Here is a 14082-nt window from a genome sequence, read left to right as displayed (position 1 = left end):
TTATTGTCCACTATATAGTGAATGAAATTAACCACTGAGAATTCGAACACCACTACAAAATGGCGAGCACCCTATATAGTGCACTATATCCATGATAGGGAACGATTTCGAACACAGCTTATATGTTAGGGTTTGTTTTCCTAATCTCCTCTGGCTCTGGATAATGGATGGCTGCACGGGGCCAGGGCCGATAGGCTCCCAGGGAGCACGCAGGGGCCACAGCTTGATGGAGTTCTTACCGATGAGCCATTCTGTTGTTGTTGCTGTTTGTTCCCGTAAAGCTCAATAAAGGCCGAGCAGGAAGGGCCCATCCATTGATTTCCCTTTGTCTGCACAATGGTGAGAGAGAATGGCGAGGCGAGGGACATAACCAGGGCCATCCTCATGGAGCCCCCCCCCTCCTCCATTTAGTGTGTTTACCTTGTTTCTTGCTCTTTTACGCACTCTGACACAATGTCGTAATCTGGGTTTTATTTATTTCCGTCTCCGTCCGGAACGGTCGCGGCGGCCCACTTGAGTGACATCGTCCGATGGGGGATCAGACGGGGGGCTGCTCTTAGAGAGAGCCTGTATTGAGTTGTGCTGAAGCAAAGTTGATTATGGATTGAGTGCAGCGTGTCCCGCGGTTTGAGCTAATGGACCCGCCAGACGGCCCGCCGACACGCCGCGCTCTGCCGCCGTGACCCGCGACCTCGGGTTCCGGGTTCTTCCTCTACAGTTCCGAGGGTCTTCAACAGAGGCATGGATGAAGACGTTTACTGCGTCAGGGTTTCAATAACACTGAAACGCTGAAAACTACTCGATAGAGTAGTGAGCAAGAATGTCAAACCGAGTGCCATATTGCTGAGCATATTCAACCCATCTGCTCAAAATATTGAGGGCCGTAACAAATCACACCATATGCAGTTTATTTACCTGGTTATGTTTAAGTGGCTGCTTTACTGTGTGATTCTGTCTTGACATTGCCTGCGACTTTGATTTGGTCGTCATTAGTCTTTTTTAATTGTCAACGTTTCTAATGGGTCTCCATCAGCGTTACTAACGGGACACCTGTCTCACTTCCATTCTCCAAATTTCCATTTGAACTTGGCCTGTCATTTGCATTCTTTAAGCACTAAGTAGGAAGAAATCCCTGCAAGCCTAAATGTGATTGAACCTTACCAAACAAACGCAGCAACCTGTGTGATAAGATCACATGTTAACCAAAATGGAGTTTAGTAGCCATTAGTAGCAAAAAAACACAACCAAGCACCTAGCCCCCATATCGAAGCTATTCTCCCATTTGAAGAGCAGCCGTTGATGAAGAGGTCAGGGTCTTGTGCCACGGCAAAAGAAAAGCAGAGGGCCCCTTTTCGAATGCTAATCCCAAAATAAGCTTTGAGAAAAAAAGGACACAAATAACCAATCAGAACCTTCTTTACTCCGTAGCCTGCCGTGTGAAGCTATTCCAAGCCGTGGAGAGCAATATTATTGATTGGCCCCTCAGCATACCAGCTTGTTTGGCTGTTGTCTGAGCCTCATAAATCCAATCACCTGTCCAGGTCGGGCTCTGAGCAATACCGGGGAGAGGAGGAGGAATATCCCGGCGAGAGCTGAACCCAAAGCAATAAACATCGCGCATTATAGTCGTGTCGTTCCATTCTTAGTGTAACCATCCCAACACACCACAGAAGGACAGCAGACCAACATGGCGCTTAGCATATCAATTTCAGGGCAGTATACGGCGAAGAATGAGGCGTAATCTTGTCTCGGCAAGATATTGTGTGTGTGGCCGGCAAACTTTTCTATTTATGGGCGAAAGAATATGTTTAAAAGTGTGCTTGATGGGATCTTTGGGCGGGTGTGGCGGTGACCCGGGTGGTTTGTTCGACAGTGATGAAAGTGTCCTGAAACCTATTAATCTGTAAAGTGAATTTTCTTTTCATTCCAGGGGCCCGGGATGAGCCCTCGGGTTCTCCGTCCCTTTGTCAGGGCCGTGTGTGGGGGGCCGCCGCTGGTTGGGAGGCCGGCCGGCCCACGTTTTGTGGGGACAAAAGTCTCTTTTCACACTCCGACGGCCAGGGGGCCACAAAGTCTGAATTCGATTACAGAGATAGCATCAGAAAACACACGCGCGCACACACATATGAACGCAAAGAGGCACAATCGGCGTGTTCGCTGTGAACGCGTTAATTCAACGGGGCCCATGTGCTGAGGCGGCGTGACAGCAGAAGGGCCCTCAAAAGCAGACAGAAATCAATTTGTAGATTTAAACTGGGTCCCAGTGAAGACGATAATCACAGAGCAGATAAGGGCTTGTTCGTCTGCAGATAACACGGCCGTAGATAACACCCCCGCCCGGACACGTGGGGAATAAATCCAGAGATGGCAGATCTGTGTGTGTGTGTGTGTGTTTTGTGTGTTTGTGTCTATCTCTTTCCGTTTCTGTGTGCTGGGCGATGTAGATGGATTTAGATGGATGTGTGTGTGTGCTTTATAGCTTAATGTCAAGCACCTTTATCATAAGGGATTCAGACATATAAGGTAAATACATGATTTGAAACAAATCCCTTTTTTCCGTGAGTCTGATGGCAGGCGTTATTGGAAGCTGTGCCTTACTGCTGTAGCTTTCAACCTACTGTGTCTTTCTTTAAGATTCTAAAGACTCAATGAAGGGGCGCGATTTACCATCAAGGACCCTCTACTTGTCCAGTTGTCCGATAATGCTACTGCCTACCACACACACACACGCACGCACGCACGCACTCACGCACGCACACACACACACACACACGCACACACGAATACAAGACGAATGAGGAAGTGGCGACTCACGTCGATGACGGTCCACTGTTCGACCACGATGGCGTCGTAGGCGGGGGCAGGCGTGCTGGGCTCCGTCTCGCTGGCCTCCTGGAAGATGAACACACTCTCCACCGACATGGGCAGCAGGTCTAGAGAGAGAAGGATCAGCACACTCTGTTACAGCGTGGAGCGAGAGAGGGGCCCTATGTTAAAGTTACCTCTTATATAGAAATGAAAGAGAGGGAGAGAGAGAGATGGAGCCGATAGGGAGAGAGGATGGGTGGGATAGATAGAGAGAGAGAGAGAGAGAGAAACAGATGGGGTTCAGAGGGAGGGTGTGAGAGAGATGTTATGGAATGGGGAGAGAGAGACAGTAGGGGGAGAGAGGGAGGACGGTGATGGGAGGGGGAGAGAGTGACAAACGGGGGAGAGGAGGAGGCATTGGGAGAGGGAGACGGACGGGGGAGAGAGAGAGGGAGGTAATGGGAGGGGGAGAGACAGACAGGGGAAAGAGGGAGGGAGTTGATGGGAGGGGGAGGGAGACAGACGGGGAGAGATGGAGGTGATGGGAGGGGGAAAGAAAGACAGACAGGGTGAGAGGGAGGTGATGGGAGAGAGAGACAGACGGGAGAGCGAGGGAGGAGATGGGAGAGAGACAGACGGGAGAGGGAGGGAGGTCTTGGGAGGGGGAGAGAGACAGACAGCCGGGGGATAGGGAATGCGGGAGGAAGCTAGCGATTCAATGAGAGCAGGAGAGGCAGATGGGGGAGAGAGAGAGGGAGGGAGGGCGAGAGAGAGAGGGATGAAAGTATTTACTAGAAGGAAGCAGACTGACTTTTCCTTCTCTCTCGGAAAGCCCTGCAGGCCACAGATGTAATGATAAAGCTCAGTCATGCACACACACAAGCCACACACCCCCTATTCCGGCAGCACACCCACATCCACCAGCAACACGCATGCATGCGACACACACTCAGGCACGCTCGTGCAGGCTACTGCGCGAGCTGGTTATTAGCGAGCTGGTTATTAGCGCGCTGGCGGCTGGGGTCATTTATATGGATAAGTCTTACTTGTAAATTACACCGAATTAGTGAGCAAGAGGGAAGGGGTATGAGAGAACCAGGGAGAGGGAGAGGGAGAGAGAATAAGGAGGGATATCCAGAGTGTGTTGGTGCATTGCGTTTGCCATATGTGAGAGCTCCCTTCTACCACGGAGGGGTGGATGAGAGAACGCAGGTTCAGCTCCGAAGGGCTTTTCTGTTCGACATTAAAACACGCAAATCCTCACAGCGGAGACTGAGGCTGCGGGTCTCCGTCTCTCTCGTCGCGTCTAACGTGATGCTCGCATGCCATCAGCCTGGACCCTGATTGGGTCGGGACCATGATAAGACTAAGCCCTGGTGGGTATGGGTCCTGGGTCTCCGTCATTATTCCCTGGGACAACCCGACCCTTATGAACGGGAGGAGGGGAGAGGGGGGGCGCCTACCCCCAGTACGGGCTCCACGCTGTGATGCGGCTAGGTTCCTAGGCTGTTGTTGGTTTTCATGGTTTGCCCGCTTTACAGGCGCACACAGGAACATAAAGGCAACGGGCCGGACACAAGTGCTGTGTGTCATCTGTGACCGCCCACACACATACACATTGTCTGTGGTTGTTTGTTTGATGCATGTGTGCATAACAAGGGGCGTGACACACACGAACACACACACACACACACACACACACACACACACACACACACACACACACACACACACACACACACACACACACAATGAAGACAACAGCCGGGTCCTGGGGTCCATGCTGGCCTGAGTGGTTTCTCATTACTTTCACTGCATTTACACACTAATGCGTTTTACTGGCTTACTGGGACCGAGCCCCACCAGCACACACTCCACATTTCATTACAGACCATGATAATAGAGCGAGAGAGGGAGCGGGCAAGTGGGGTGGAGAGGGAAAAGAGAGAGAGTGAGAATGAGGGCGAGGGACTATGTAGCTTAGAGAGGAAACGGAGAGAAAGGACATGAACAGGGGAAGGAGGGGAGGAGAGATGAATTCGAGGGGTGAAGCCAAGTCGGGAAAGGAATAGAGTGAGAGAACGGGAGCGTAGCCCCATAGAGAGGGGGGAAAAAGGAGGGAGGAAGATGGGGAAGAAAGACGGATGAGAAGGGAGGGGCCAGCAGGCTCTTGAGAAAGCCTTTTGGGGCCCCGAGCTCCATCCAACACGTCGCTCAGACCTTGCCGCACTCCTTCAAACACACACCTCGTTTTTCAGACACAGGCGTACACACGCGCACATACTCACACACACCTTCACCCCCCCCCCCCGAGGTGGATGTGCACTAACAGGGACTCCACTCTTGTCATGTTCATTTATTATCACAGATCACTTTTCCAGGAATGATTCATGACGAGTGTCGAGTCTGTTCAATGCGTCCGTATTTCAATCAGTCCGTTTTTTTCAATTACATCTCTATACTGTCACTCTCATGCCTTTCTTACGGACGTTTTCACCTGTCTCTACAGAACAGAGCCAGTTCTATTCATCGTGTCCGGGCGGGGGGGTGCGGGGTCGCCCACTCTGAGGACGTACGCACCCACAGCGAATGGCGTGCATATGATGTAAGGATCCTGTATCTATTATTCTATTTAAAGTGCATGTTGTAAAAGTGTAAAAGGGTCTGTTGTTATTGACCAGAGTGCGGTCAGAGCCACACTGATGCTCTTAGGAGGCCGGGGGATCGATGGCGGTCAATGGAGAGGAGTGGGTTGGGTGTGCGGTCTGCTTGTGTGCGGGAACCTTCGGAGCACGGACTTGGTCTTTTGGTTGCGATTTCGTCCGCTTTAAAAGCAAAGAAACGCGGCTTCACTTTGTCTCTGCTTTGTTCCGTTGAAACCCTATGACTCTGCTTCTTGTTTGTGTTGGGCTACCAGCATGAACCGAGATATTCACGCTTTGTGAGCTATGGGCTTAAGGTTGACCTGTTCAGGCTGCTCCCCTGTCCAACCGCTGGAATAACAACACCGTGTTGTTTAGAGGCACAGAGAAAGATCCAGGGCCAACTCGGCCTCTCCCAGCCTATCCACCGGGACGCACGCACGCACGCACACACGCAAACACGCACGCACACAGCCACAGACAAACACATGTCTAAGACTCTCAAGGTCACAAGGTGAGGAAACATGGAAATGGCAGGGGAATGCAGTGAGTGACAGCACAGGGCGAGAGACAGTGAAAGGGCGTGGCACGGGGCAAGAGACAGAGAGGGGGGGCGAGAGAATGACATGAAGAGAGAAGGAGAGAGGGATTCAGCAGCAGCACCTCAGACAGTACTACAGAGTAGAAAACCTGACTTTGCAGAGTCAGTAGACCACAGTGTGTGTGTGTGTGTGTGTGTGTGTGTGTGTGTGTGTGTGTGTGTGTGTGTGTGTGTGTGTGTGTGTGTGTGTGTGTGTCAGTGGGAGGCGTGAATGCTGGAGGCTGGTCTTCATATCTGGCAGTGCTGCACATCTAATGAGTGAAGGCCAAATAAAGCTGGCATTCAGGTTAGCTTCAAGTAAAAAAACGTTTTTAAATTAAATTCAGATAAGGGCAAGGAATATTATTTCCTCTCAGTGCAGGACGTCCAAACACAACGATCCACTTTGCTTCGCCCTGCTTCGTATTGTCTCTAGACTCTAGACCCTGACCTCCGACCCCTGGTACCACGGACCACTTTGTTACTCTCACTGGCTACCGATCACATTTACATTTACATTTAGGGCATTTAGCAGACGCTTTTATCCAAAGCGACTTACAATAAGTGCATTTGTTACAATAAGTACATTTGTCATAACCCATTCCCCGTGTAAAGCAATGATAGCAGCTACTGTATATGCTACACAATTAAGTACCTTGAATAAGTGCAATGTACAAGTGCCAGGACGTACAACATTTAATGGTGGCTGTGCATTGGTTTCTATGCAGAGTAGAGGAGAACTCTGAACAGGTGAGTTTTGAGTCTTTTGCGGAAGCTGGTGAGCGACTCTGCGATCCTGACATCGGTAGGGAGCTCGTTCCACCACTGAGGTCCCAAAACAGAGAAAAGTTGTGACTTCGCTGATCGACCTTTGCTTGCTCTTAGCGATGGCGGTACCAGACGTCCAGCTGAGGTAGTTGAGCGGAGGGATCGAGCTGGGGTGTGTGGCTTTACTAATGCTTGGAGGTAGGCAGGGGCAGTTCCATCGCCTGCCTTGTATGCCAGTACCATCATCTTGAATCTGATGCGAGATATTACAGGGAGCCAGTGGAGGTCCCGGAAGAGGGGGGTTACATGTGAGAACTTTGGTAGGTTGAACACGGTTGATCACGTCTGTCTGGGTGGGAAAAACACATGTTAGTCTCGACTGTATGCTATGGTTGCCGCGTGGCTGGTGAAATCTTTGTATAAGCATGGCTGCCTAGCCAGACGTCTGACTTCTTATCTTACTCCTTTTTAATTGATTGAAATGTCTTTACCTGTCTATATTTCAGATGGGGGAGCCGGGAATCAGAGACACTGTGTGTGTGTGTGTGTGTGTGTGTGTGTGTGTGTGTGTGTGTGTGTCTGGTGGGTTGGTTTGGGCATTGTGTGTGCCTGAGCGAGAGAGAGAGTGTATGTGTGTGGTATCTGCAGTTATATATATATATCTCGGAGGGTTGGGTGTGCTATTGTGCAGCATGTGTGGTATTATTGTCTGTGTGTATTTGTGTGTGTGTGTTTGTGCATGTGTGGTGTTCAGCGTGGGTGTGTGGCATGTGTGTTATTGTGCAGTGTGTGCATGTGGTGTGTTATTGTGTCCTGCGTACCATGGGGTGTTATTGCGGGCCGCATGGGGTGTGTTATCGTGTGTGTGTATGTGTGTGTGTGTGTGTGGTTGTGTGTTTGGATATGAAGGAAGGGGCCATAAGGAAAGGTTTGGAGGTAGAGGTGGATCAGCGTTGGGACGTGTGATTGGACGGATGTTCCCCTGCCTGGAGCCACTGGGACTTAAGTACAGTGGTGGCGGCCCTGTTACCGGGCAGACTAGGGCGGGTCTCTTAGGTCAGGCTGTGATCTCCCAGACTGAATTTTTATTATTTATAAGTTATACATGATTATAAATGAGGTAGTGAGCAACGGCCTGCGTCCCTCGATAGAGCTCACAGCTATTGCAAAATCTGTTCATTTTTATTATTTCTATTAATATTAATACAGCTTTTTATCTAATTTTGTCTCACCGTCTTCTTCTAAACCGACACTGAGAGCTTTTCCACAAGGAGCCGTTAAATATTCTGTCCCATCAGTATAAGCGCTGACAGGTGGTTCGCCATGTCCTCGTGGGTCTCAGTTGGAGATTTCACAATTGATTTATGGCCATTTATTGCTGTTTGTCCGTGGGTGGTTCAGCCAAGGGGGGGGCCGGCCGGTCGACTGAAGAGCACAGCGTGGGGTTTGAAGAGGAGGAGGAGGAAGAGGAGGAGGTGGGAGCTCAAACTATACCAGTGACCAAGAAGCTGTTCTGCCGTCAACACCAATACTGTCAGCCCCCCCACCTCCCCTCTCCAAACACCTGGGGGGTTCTGCGGTTAGGACAACCTCAGTGTGTGTCTGTGTATTTGTCTGTGTGAGTGTGCGTCCCTTTGTGTGTTTGTGGGTGTGTGTGTGTGTGTGTTACTCTCTGTGAGTATGTGTCCCTTCTTTGTGTGTGCCTGCCTGTGTGTGTGTGTGTGTGTGTGTGTGTGTTTGTGTGTGTGTGTGTGTGTGTGTGTGTGTGTGTGTGTGTGTGTGTGTGTGTGTGTGTGTGTGTGTGTGTTTTCCAATATGTTGTCTGCATAATAATTTGTACATCTGGTGTGTGTGTGTGTGTTTGTTTGTTATATATGAATGTTTAATCTGAGTGGAGAAGCTCAGAGCGAATGGGTCTGCAGATCCAATATGGCCGCGTTCTCTGTCCTGCTGGTTTCTGCCCCCCGTTGAGAATGCCCCCCATGTCTCCAATGCAAGGATATTAAACATGACTCAACCCCCTCCCCCCCAAACATACACAAACACACACACACACACACTTGTGTACCTGGGCATGGCAGGTGTGTGTGTCTGTGTGTAAGATTGTGAGTGTCTGTTAGTAAGACATTGTCTGTGTCTGTAAAAGTGTGTGTCGCTGTAAGAGAGAGTGAGATTGTGTGTATAAGATGAAGAGTGTGTGTCGAGAGAGAGTGAGAGTGTGTGTGTCGATAAGAGTGTTTGGGTGTCTGTGTGTGTGTGTGTGCTCTCCTCACTCTCCCTAGACAGCACTTGTAGTTCCCCGACAGGCCGGCGCTGGCAGAGCTACAGCGGTGTTTATGAGAGACACAAGAGGCTGCATGAAATACTGCAGGAATACGATAAGAGCCGTGCCAGAGGACACAACAATAACTGCTCTACCTATAACGACATAACTGCTGTCGTCCGACATTACCCCACTCGCGTCGAAACCAGTGCAATCTTGCTTTCGTCTTATACCATTCTAATATTCCTTTCATCAATTTGCTTTCATCACCTTGTGGGAGATTTTGGCTTGCATTGAGATTTTTACCATATTTTTATTTTCTTGTGATCCTGTGTTCTACCAAACTGTCCTTCCACCAAAACGATGGATTCAATGAAGACTTTTCCCTTTAAATGCTGACAGTAACAGTCTCTTCATGTGATATGAAAAAAAAGGGCAGCTTGTGAATGTGTGGAAACATTATTTGACAAGCTATGAGGCGCCAGCGTTATAAGATAATCATTTATTTATGGCGAGGGTGTGTGTCCGGGTTTGTGTCTGTCAGGGAGTCTTATGTGTGTGTGTTTGTGTGTGTGTGTGTGTGTGTGTGTTTGTGTGTGTGTGTGGGGGGGGGGGGGGGGGGGGGGAGGGGGGGTTCTAAAAGAAACTCATTACTACTTTTAAATTAACCTTGTGGTGACATCAGAGGCTGGAGAGGAAGCACGAATCAAACAGGACTTGAAACGAGGTACAGGAAGTTAGTTAATTAAACCTGCTGTGTATCTTCAGGAAGATGAAAGAGCAGGGGGGCTGTGGAGGGAGGGCGTGTGGAGATCTTCATCTATCAACCCTCAGTAGAGGCAAAAGGTCTGCTGTTCTCCAACCAACCAAGCTTATGCTGCACATTGGATATTTTTTATGCGAAGACGGGATTCTATTCTTGATTGGTAAAGCGAGAAGGTGTTGATGGCGTCGGTGTGTAGGTGGTGTAAAACCTTTTTACAGACTGCGGTGTGAACTGACCTGCCGTTGTCAAATGCTGAGGAGCGACAAAGCTATTTGTATTTCATTCGGAAGCTTTATAATATATTTCCAAATGATTTCCAAATTATTAGCTTTTATTTACAAGTGCTATGTTATGGTGCGTTATTATTTGTTATCAGAGGCCAGTTCATAAATAATTACGCGCTCTGTTGCTAACAACTGCTGCTAGACATCACAGACAACATCTCGCCTGCAATTGTTTCCTTTTCATTTATTAACTAGCTGCAAAACTCAAGAACCAAACCCTGCTGTTGTTTCTCATTCAACTGGTGGTGAACCAGTAGTTCCATGTCTCTCCTGTGGAGTGTGGAGATGCTAAACTCCCATTCCTTCAACATCGCTGCCAGCCATCCCTTGAGCAAGCCACTGAACCCCACACACCGTTAATCATCGGTTGTTAGCTCAACCAAATCTCCCCAAATATGATTAATTAGGCCTGATCAAGAAATAGGAAAAACGAGTGATAAAAACGATAAAACAAACAAATAAATCTAAAAGTCCAGATTCAAAAGATACCCAAAATTGTGGCTTATTCAGAAACAATCATGCTCACATTCTTCGTTTTTACAATGTGCTCTCTCTGTATGTCTTCTTTTATTACTCATTTTATATCCTTCCCATTTCCATGTCCTCACATTTTAATAATGGTAATCTGTATTCTTTTTTAACCAAAAGCCTCACTAGGGACAAGTGTCGTAAATAAGCCTTGGCTAGAAACACTTTGATGCAAACATCGGATGACAGTCTCACGCTTGTCTATGTTTCTGTATCTGTCCCTACTCAAATAAACCTTTAATAAATAAATAAATGAGAAGCACCGCTCCTTGCTCCTCCTGGCTAGAACCACTATTCACCACCGCCAGGCTCATGGCGCAGCGGCTGTCAACACAGTGGAAGAACTCCAGCTCTCTGGAGTCCACACTGTACACACGGCACTCCGCTCTCCAGACTGTGGAGCCTCCAGACTCAGTCACCTCCCATCCCCCCCTCCCCTCCCCCCCTTCTCTCTATCGCTGCTAGCTTAGCGCGCGACAGTCGAGGCGCGCAGGGTGTTTTGACAAGCAGAGGAGAGGGCTCCCCTGTGTGCTGCCATGCAGTGTCCGTTTCGTCTCTCAGAACGGAGAAGGGATCCAGGAGAGAGGGGGACGAGATGAACGCGGCAGCCGGAGGGCGGGCGGGTGGACCCCAGGGCCGTGCCAGTATCTGTGTGACGACATCAGCTCAGAGCCACCGATACAGGTGCTGCGTGTGTGTGTGATGTCATCGTCTAGAAGCAAACAAACGAAGGGCGCCGAATGTCTGTGCGATGCCATCAGCTCGAGGAAACGTCTCGATGATGTCGTCGACCGACGTTCAGGCAGAAACGTGGGGGCCTCTTTCACCCCCACCCCGACCACTCAAAGACTCAATTGTCACAATTTCTTTTACTGAAACACGCAGAGCATTACTGAATAAAAAGTCCTCTGAGCTTTGAAGTTCAGCTCTCTATATAGGCTTTCAGCATGCTCGCTTATCCATTCCAGTGATGACTTTAAAGGCAGCGTATCTTAGCGGAGCGTGAACTATGTAAAGTATATTAGAATAACCTGATGTGGGAGGGTGATGCACAGCCACTGGAGCACACTTCATTACTCCAGCCGCGAGTGATGAAATATGCAAGAGGGGTGCTAATTCTTTATCGGGTTAATTATCTGTGTTTCATAGTCGTTGAGGCGCTTTCATTTTCACTTTCCCACACTAATGAATTATGGGTATTATTTACTCAGGATGGCTGTTTGATTAAGAACCGGTGGGGCATGCTGCGAGGCTTGGGGGCTGGTGGGGGCGGGGGTATGATATAGGGGGTGGGCCGGGAGGGAGATTTGAGAAGGAATCTGGCTCTGATGGGGACTCGGATCTAGAATAAAATGTTTGAATGTGGACGCAGAGCCAAACCAGATCAGAACCCGATGAGGAAGGACATGAGAACTAAAGAGCAGAAAGAAACTTTTTGATTTCAACAAGAGGATACTGGTTTGAACAACATCAGAAAGGGATGAGATGAAGTCAACTTTTAGTTCTGAACAGGAGGTGGAGGTGGGCAAGAGCAGACTGTAGGGTCAGAAGGAGCAGGGGGTGGGGAGGGGTGGGGTTGGGGTGAGGACGGGTGGGGGTAAGGTGTGGAGGAGCAGAGGGTGAGGTGAGAAGGGGTGGGGGGCAAGGTGAAGTTCAGATCTGGGCAATCGGTGACCTGATGCAATCCCTGGCTAGGCTCTGGGTAGAATATAAATGATTCTGTTCTCTGGATCCTTCATGATGGGATGCTTTAAAGAGACGCTGGCTCTGGTCGGATTCAGGAACAAAGACCACGCCTTCATTTCTAATAATTACCAACATTTTCTATTCCATTCCCACTCTCATGCCATCATTGTATTCCCTCAAAGTATTCTACCAAAATGGCATATCAACTTCGGTTGTTATGCCTCCCATATACAGGTTTTGTGATCCAAAATCCTCACTATACTTTCTGTGTAACTTGGCGTCCACAAACGACATGTAGTGGCGTTCTTACCGTTGTCGCCGCCCAGGTGGAAGTAGCCGTCGACCAGCGAGGCGCCGTTGTTGAAGTGCTGGGTCATGTAGTCCAGCCAGTTGGCCTCTACCCCCTTCACGCCCTCATCACGGTTCTGCACCTTCAGCGGGACCTTCACCGTGTAGTACTTGGCCTGGCCCTCGCGCGCCGGTGGGTGGTTGAACAGGGCCAGGAGCTCCACCCCTGAACACAGGCAATTAACCAATTAACACATTTGAGCGATGATTCGATTCTCAACCAAAGATCCAGTAATCCGTTGACATTAAACAAATCGGTCGGTTTAACAACACTACTGTTCAAATTGGTTTACCAATTAACAAATGCTCCGACAAATTAACTCAATTAATCAATTAATCAAACAGAATGACTTGATGCAATTAAACATTTGAACAAATGTCTTCAATTAACCAAGTTAATGAATCAGACAAACAAGCCGAGGTTGGCTTAAGAACACCAACACAATTGCGTTGCATTGCAGAGGACAACAATTCAGAATAAGTTTGAACAAATATGTGACAATTTAAAAAACAGTTCAATCGTCTTCCATTTGCGAAAAAAAAAATGTGATTAGAGTGGTGTGAAGCCTCTTCCCTTTTCCCCAAGCCTTCAAAGCTGTAAAATGCTGTTCACTCTAATCCTTAAAGACCGTACAACGCATCCAACAGGCTGACAAGCCACAGTGTTTACCACAAACATGCGTCTAGAAAAACTATCTTTGTTTTAATCCCAACAGAGATCTGGGCAGGAGTCCCAGCTGAATTTTGGGTTGTTATTTGCTCCAAAAAAATAAAACAACAAGAGTTCTATACACGGCTGTCTCTGTAACGCCATCGTTAGCGCTTTCAGTCCACGTATAAAACCTCCATCTTTCTGCTTTAGTCTTTCAGGAATAGCCTAAGTTTGGTGTGTCATTGAGGCCTAATGCAGGCTTGATAGGAGCGGTGTGAAACGATTACAGCCGAACAGCCGGAAAAAGATCCCGAATATTTCTATAAGACAGTTGTTATCAAATGTATATTACTATCATATTCATTCTTAATGCAGCCCTCACATCCGATGGGTGCAGAGAGCCCAACATGAAAGAAACTCTTCTAACAAGCTCATGTGCCGGGACTCATCCCGGTGATTCACTGCACACAAGCCTGAATAATGCATTAAAGGCTTCCCAGCCTGCCTTTGTTTACTTGAAGCAGAAATATGCATAATGCACCGCGGGACCGGAGGGCCGGGCGCACTTGGAGCGCTAGAACTGAGCACCGCCCGCCACCACCGCTACGCAACGCCGCTACATACCGCCATCACGGCTACGCACCGCCAACTGATGGCTGGGAAACATTTAGGGAAAAGGTGGGGGCGTGGGTGGACGGGTGGGTGTGTGGTTGTGGCTGTGGGGTTGTGGCTGTGTGGATGTGGGGGATGTGGGTGT

The 14082-nt window shown here is 48.9% G+C and overlaps 1 protein-coding gene across 2 annotated transcripts in view; it reads right to left on the bottom strand.

The window, feature by feature from the left end:
* Positions 1 to 14082, bottom strand: part of rftn1b (raftlin, lipid raft linker 1b) — an 87818-nt gene that overhangs the window by 18819 nt on the left and 54917 nt on the right. For both annotated transcript variants that reach the window (XM_079742550.1, XM_079742551.1), the window contains exons 6-7: positions 12636 to 12839; positions 2815 to 2933 (exon numbers count right to left, since the gene is read on the bottom strand). In XM_079742550.1, the coding sequence (XP_079598676.1) occupies positions 2815 to 2933; positions 12636 to 12839 (323 nt within the window). The remainder of the gene's footprint in view (positions 1 to 2814; positions 2934 to 12635; positions 12840 to 14082) is intronic.

This window comes from Pollachius pollachius (assembly GCF_949987615.1).
Source record: "Pollachius pollachius genome assembly, chromosome: 1".
Taxonomy (NCBI): domain Eukaryota; kingdom Metazoa; phylum Chordata; class Actinopteri; order Gadiformes; family Gadidae; genus Pollachius; species Pollachius pollachius.
The sequence above is the reverse complement of the archived record's forward strand: the minus strand, read 5'-3'. Positions and strand labels throughout refer to the sequence as shown.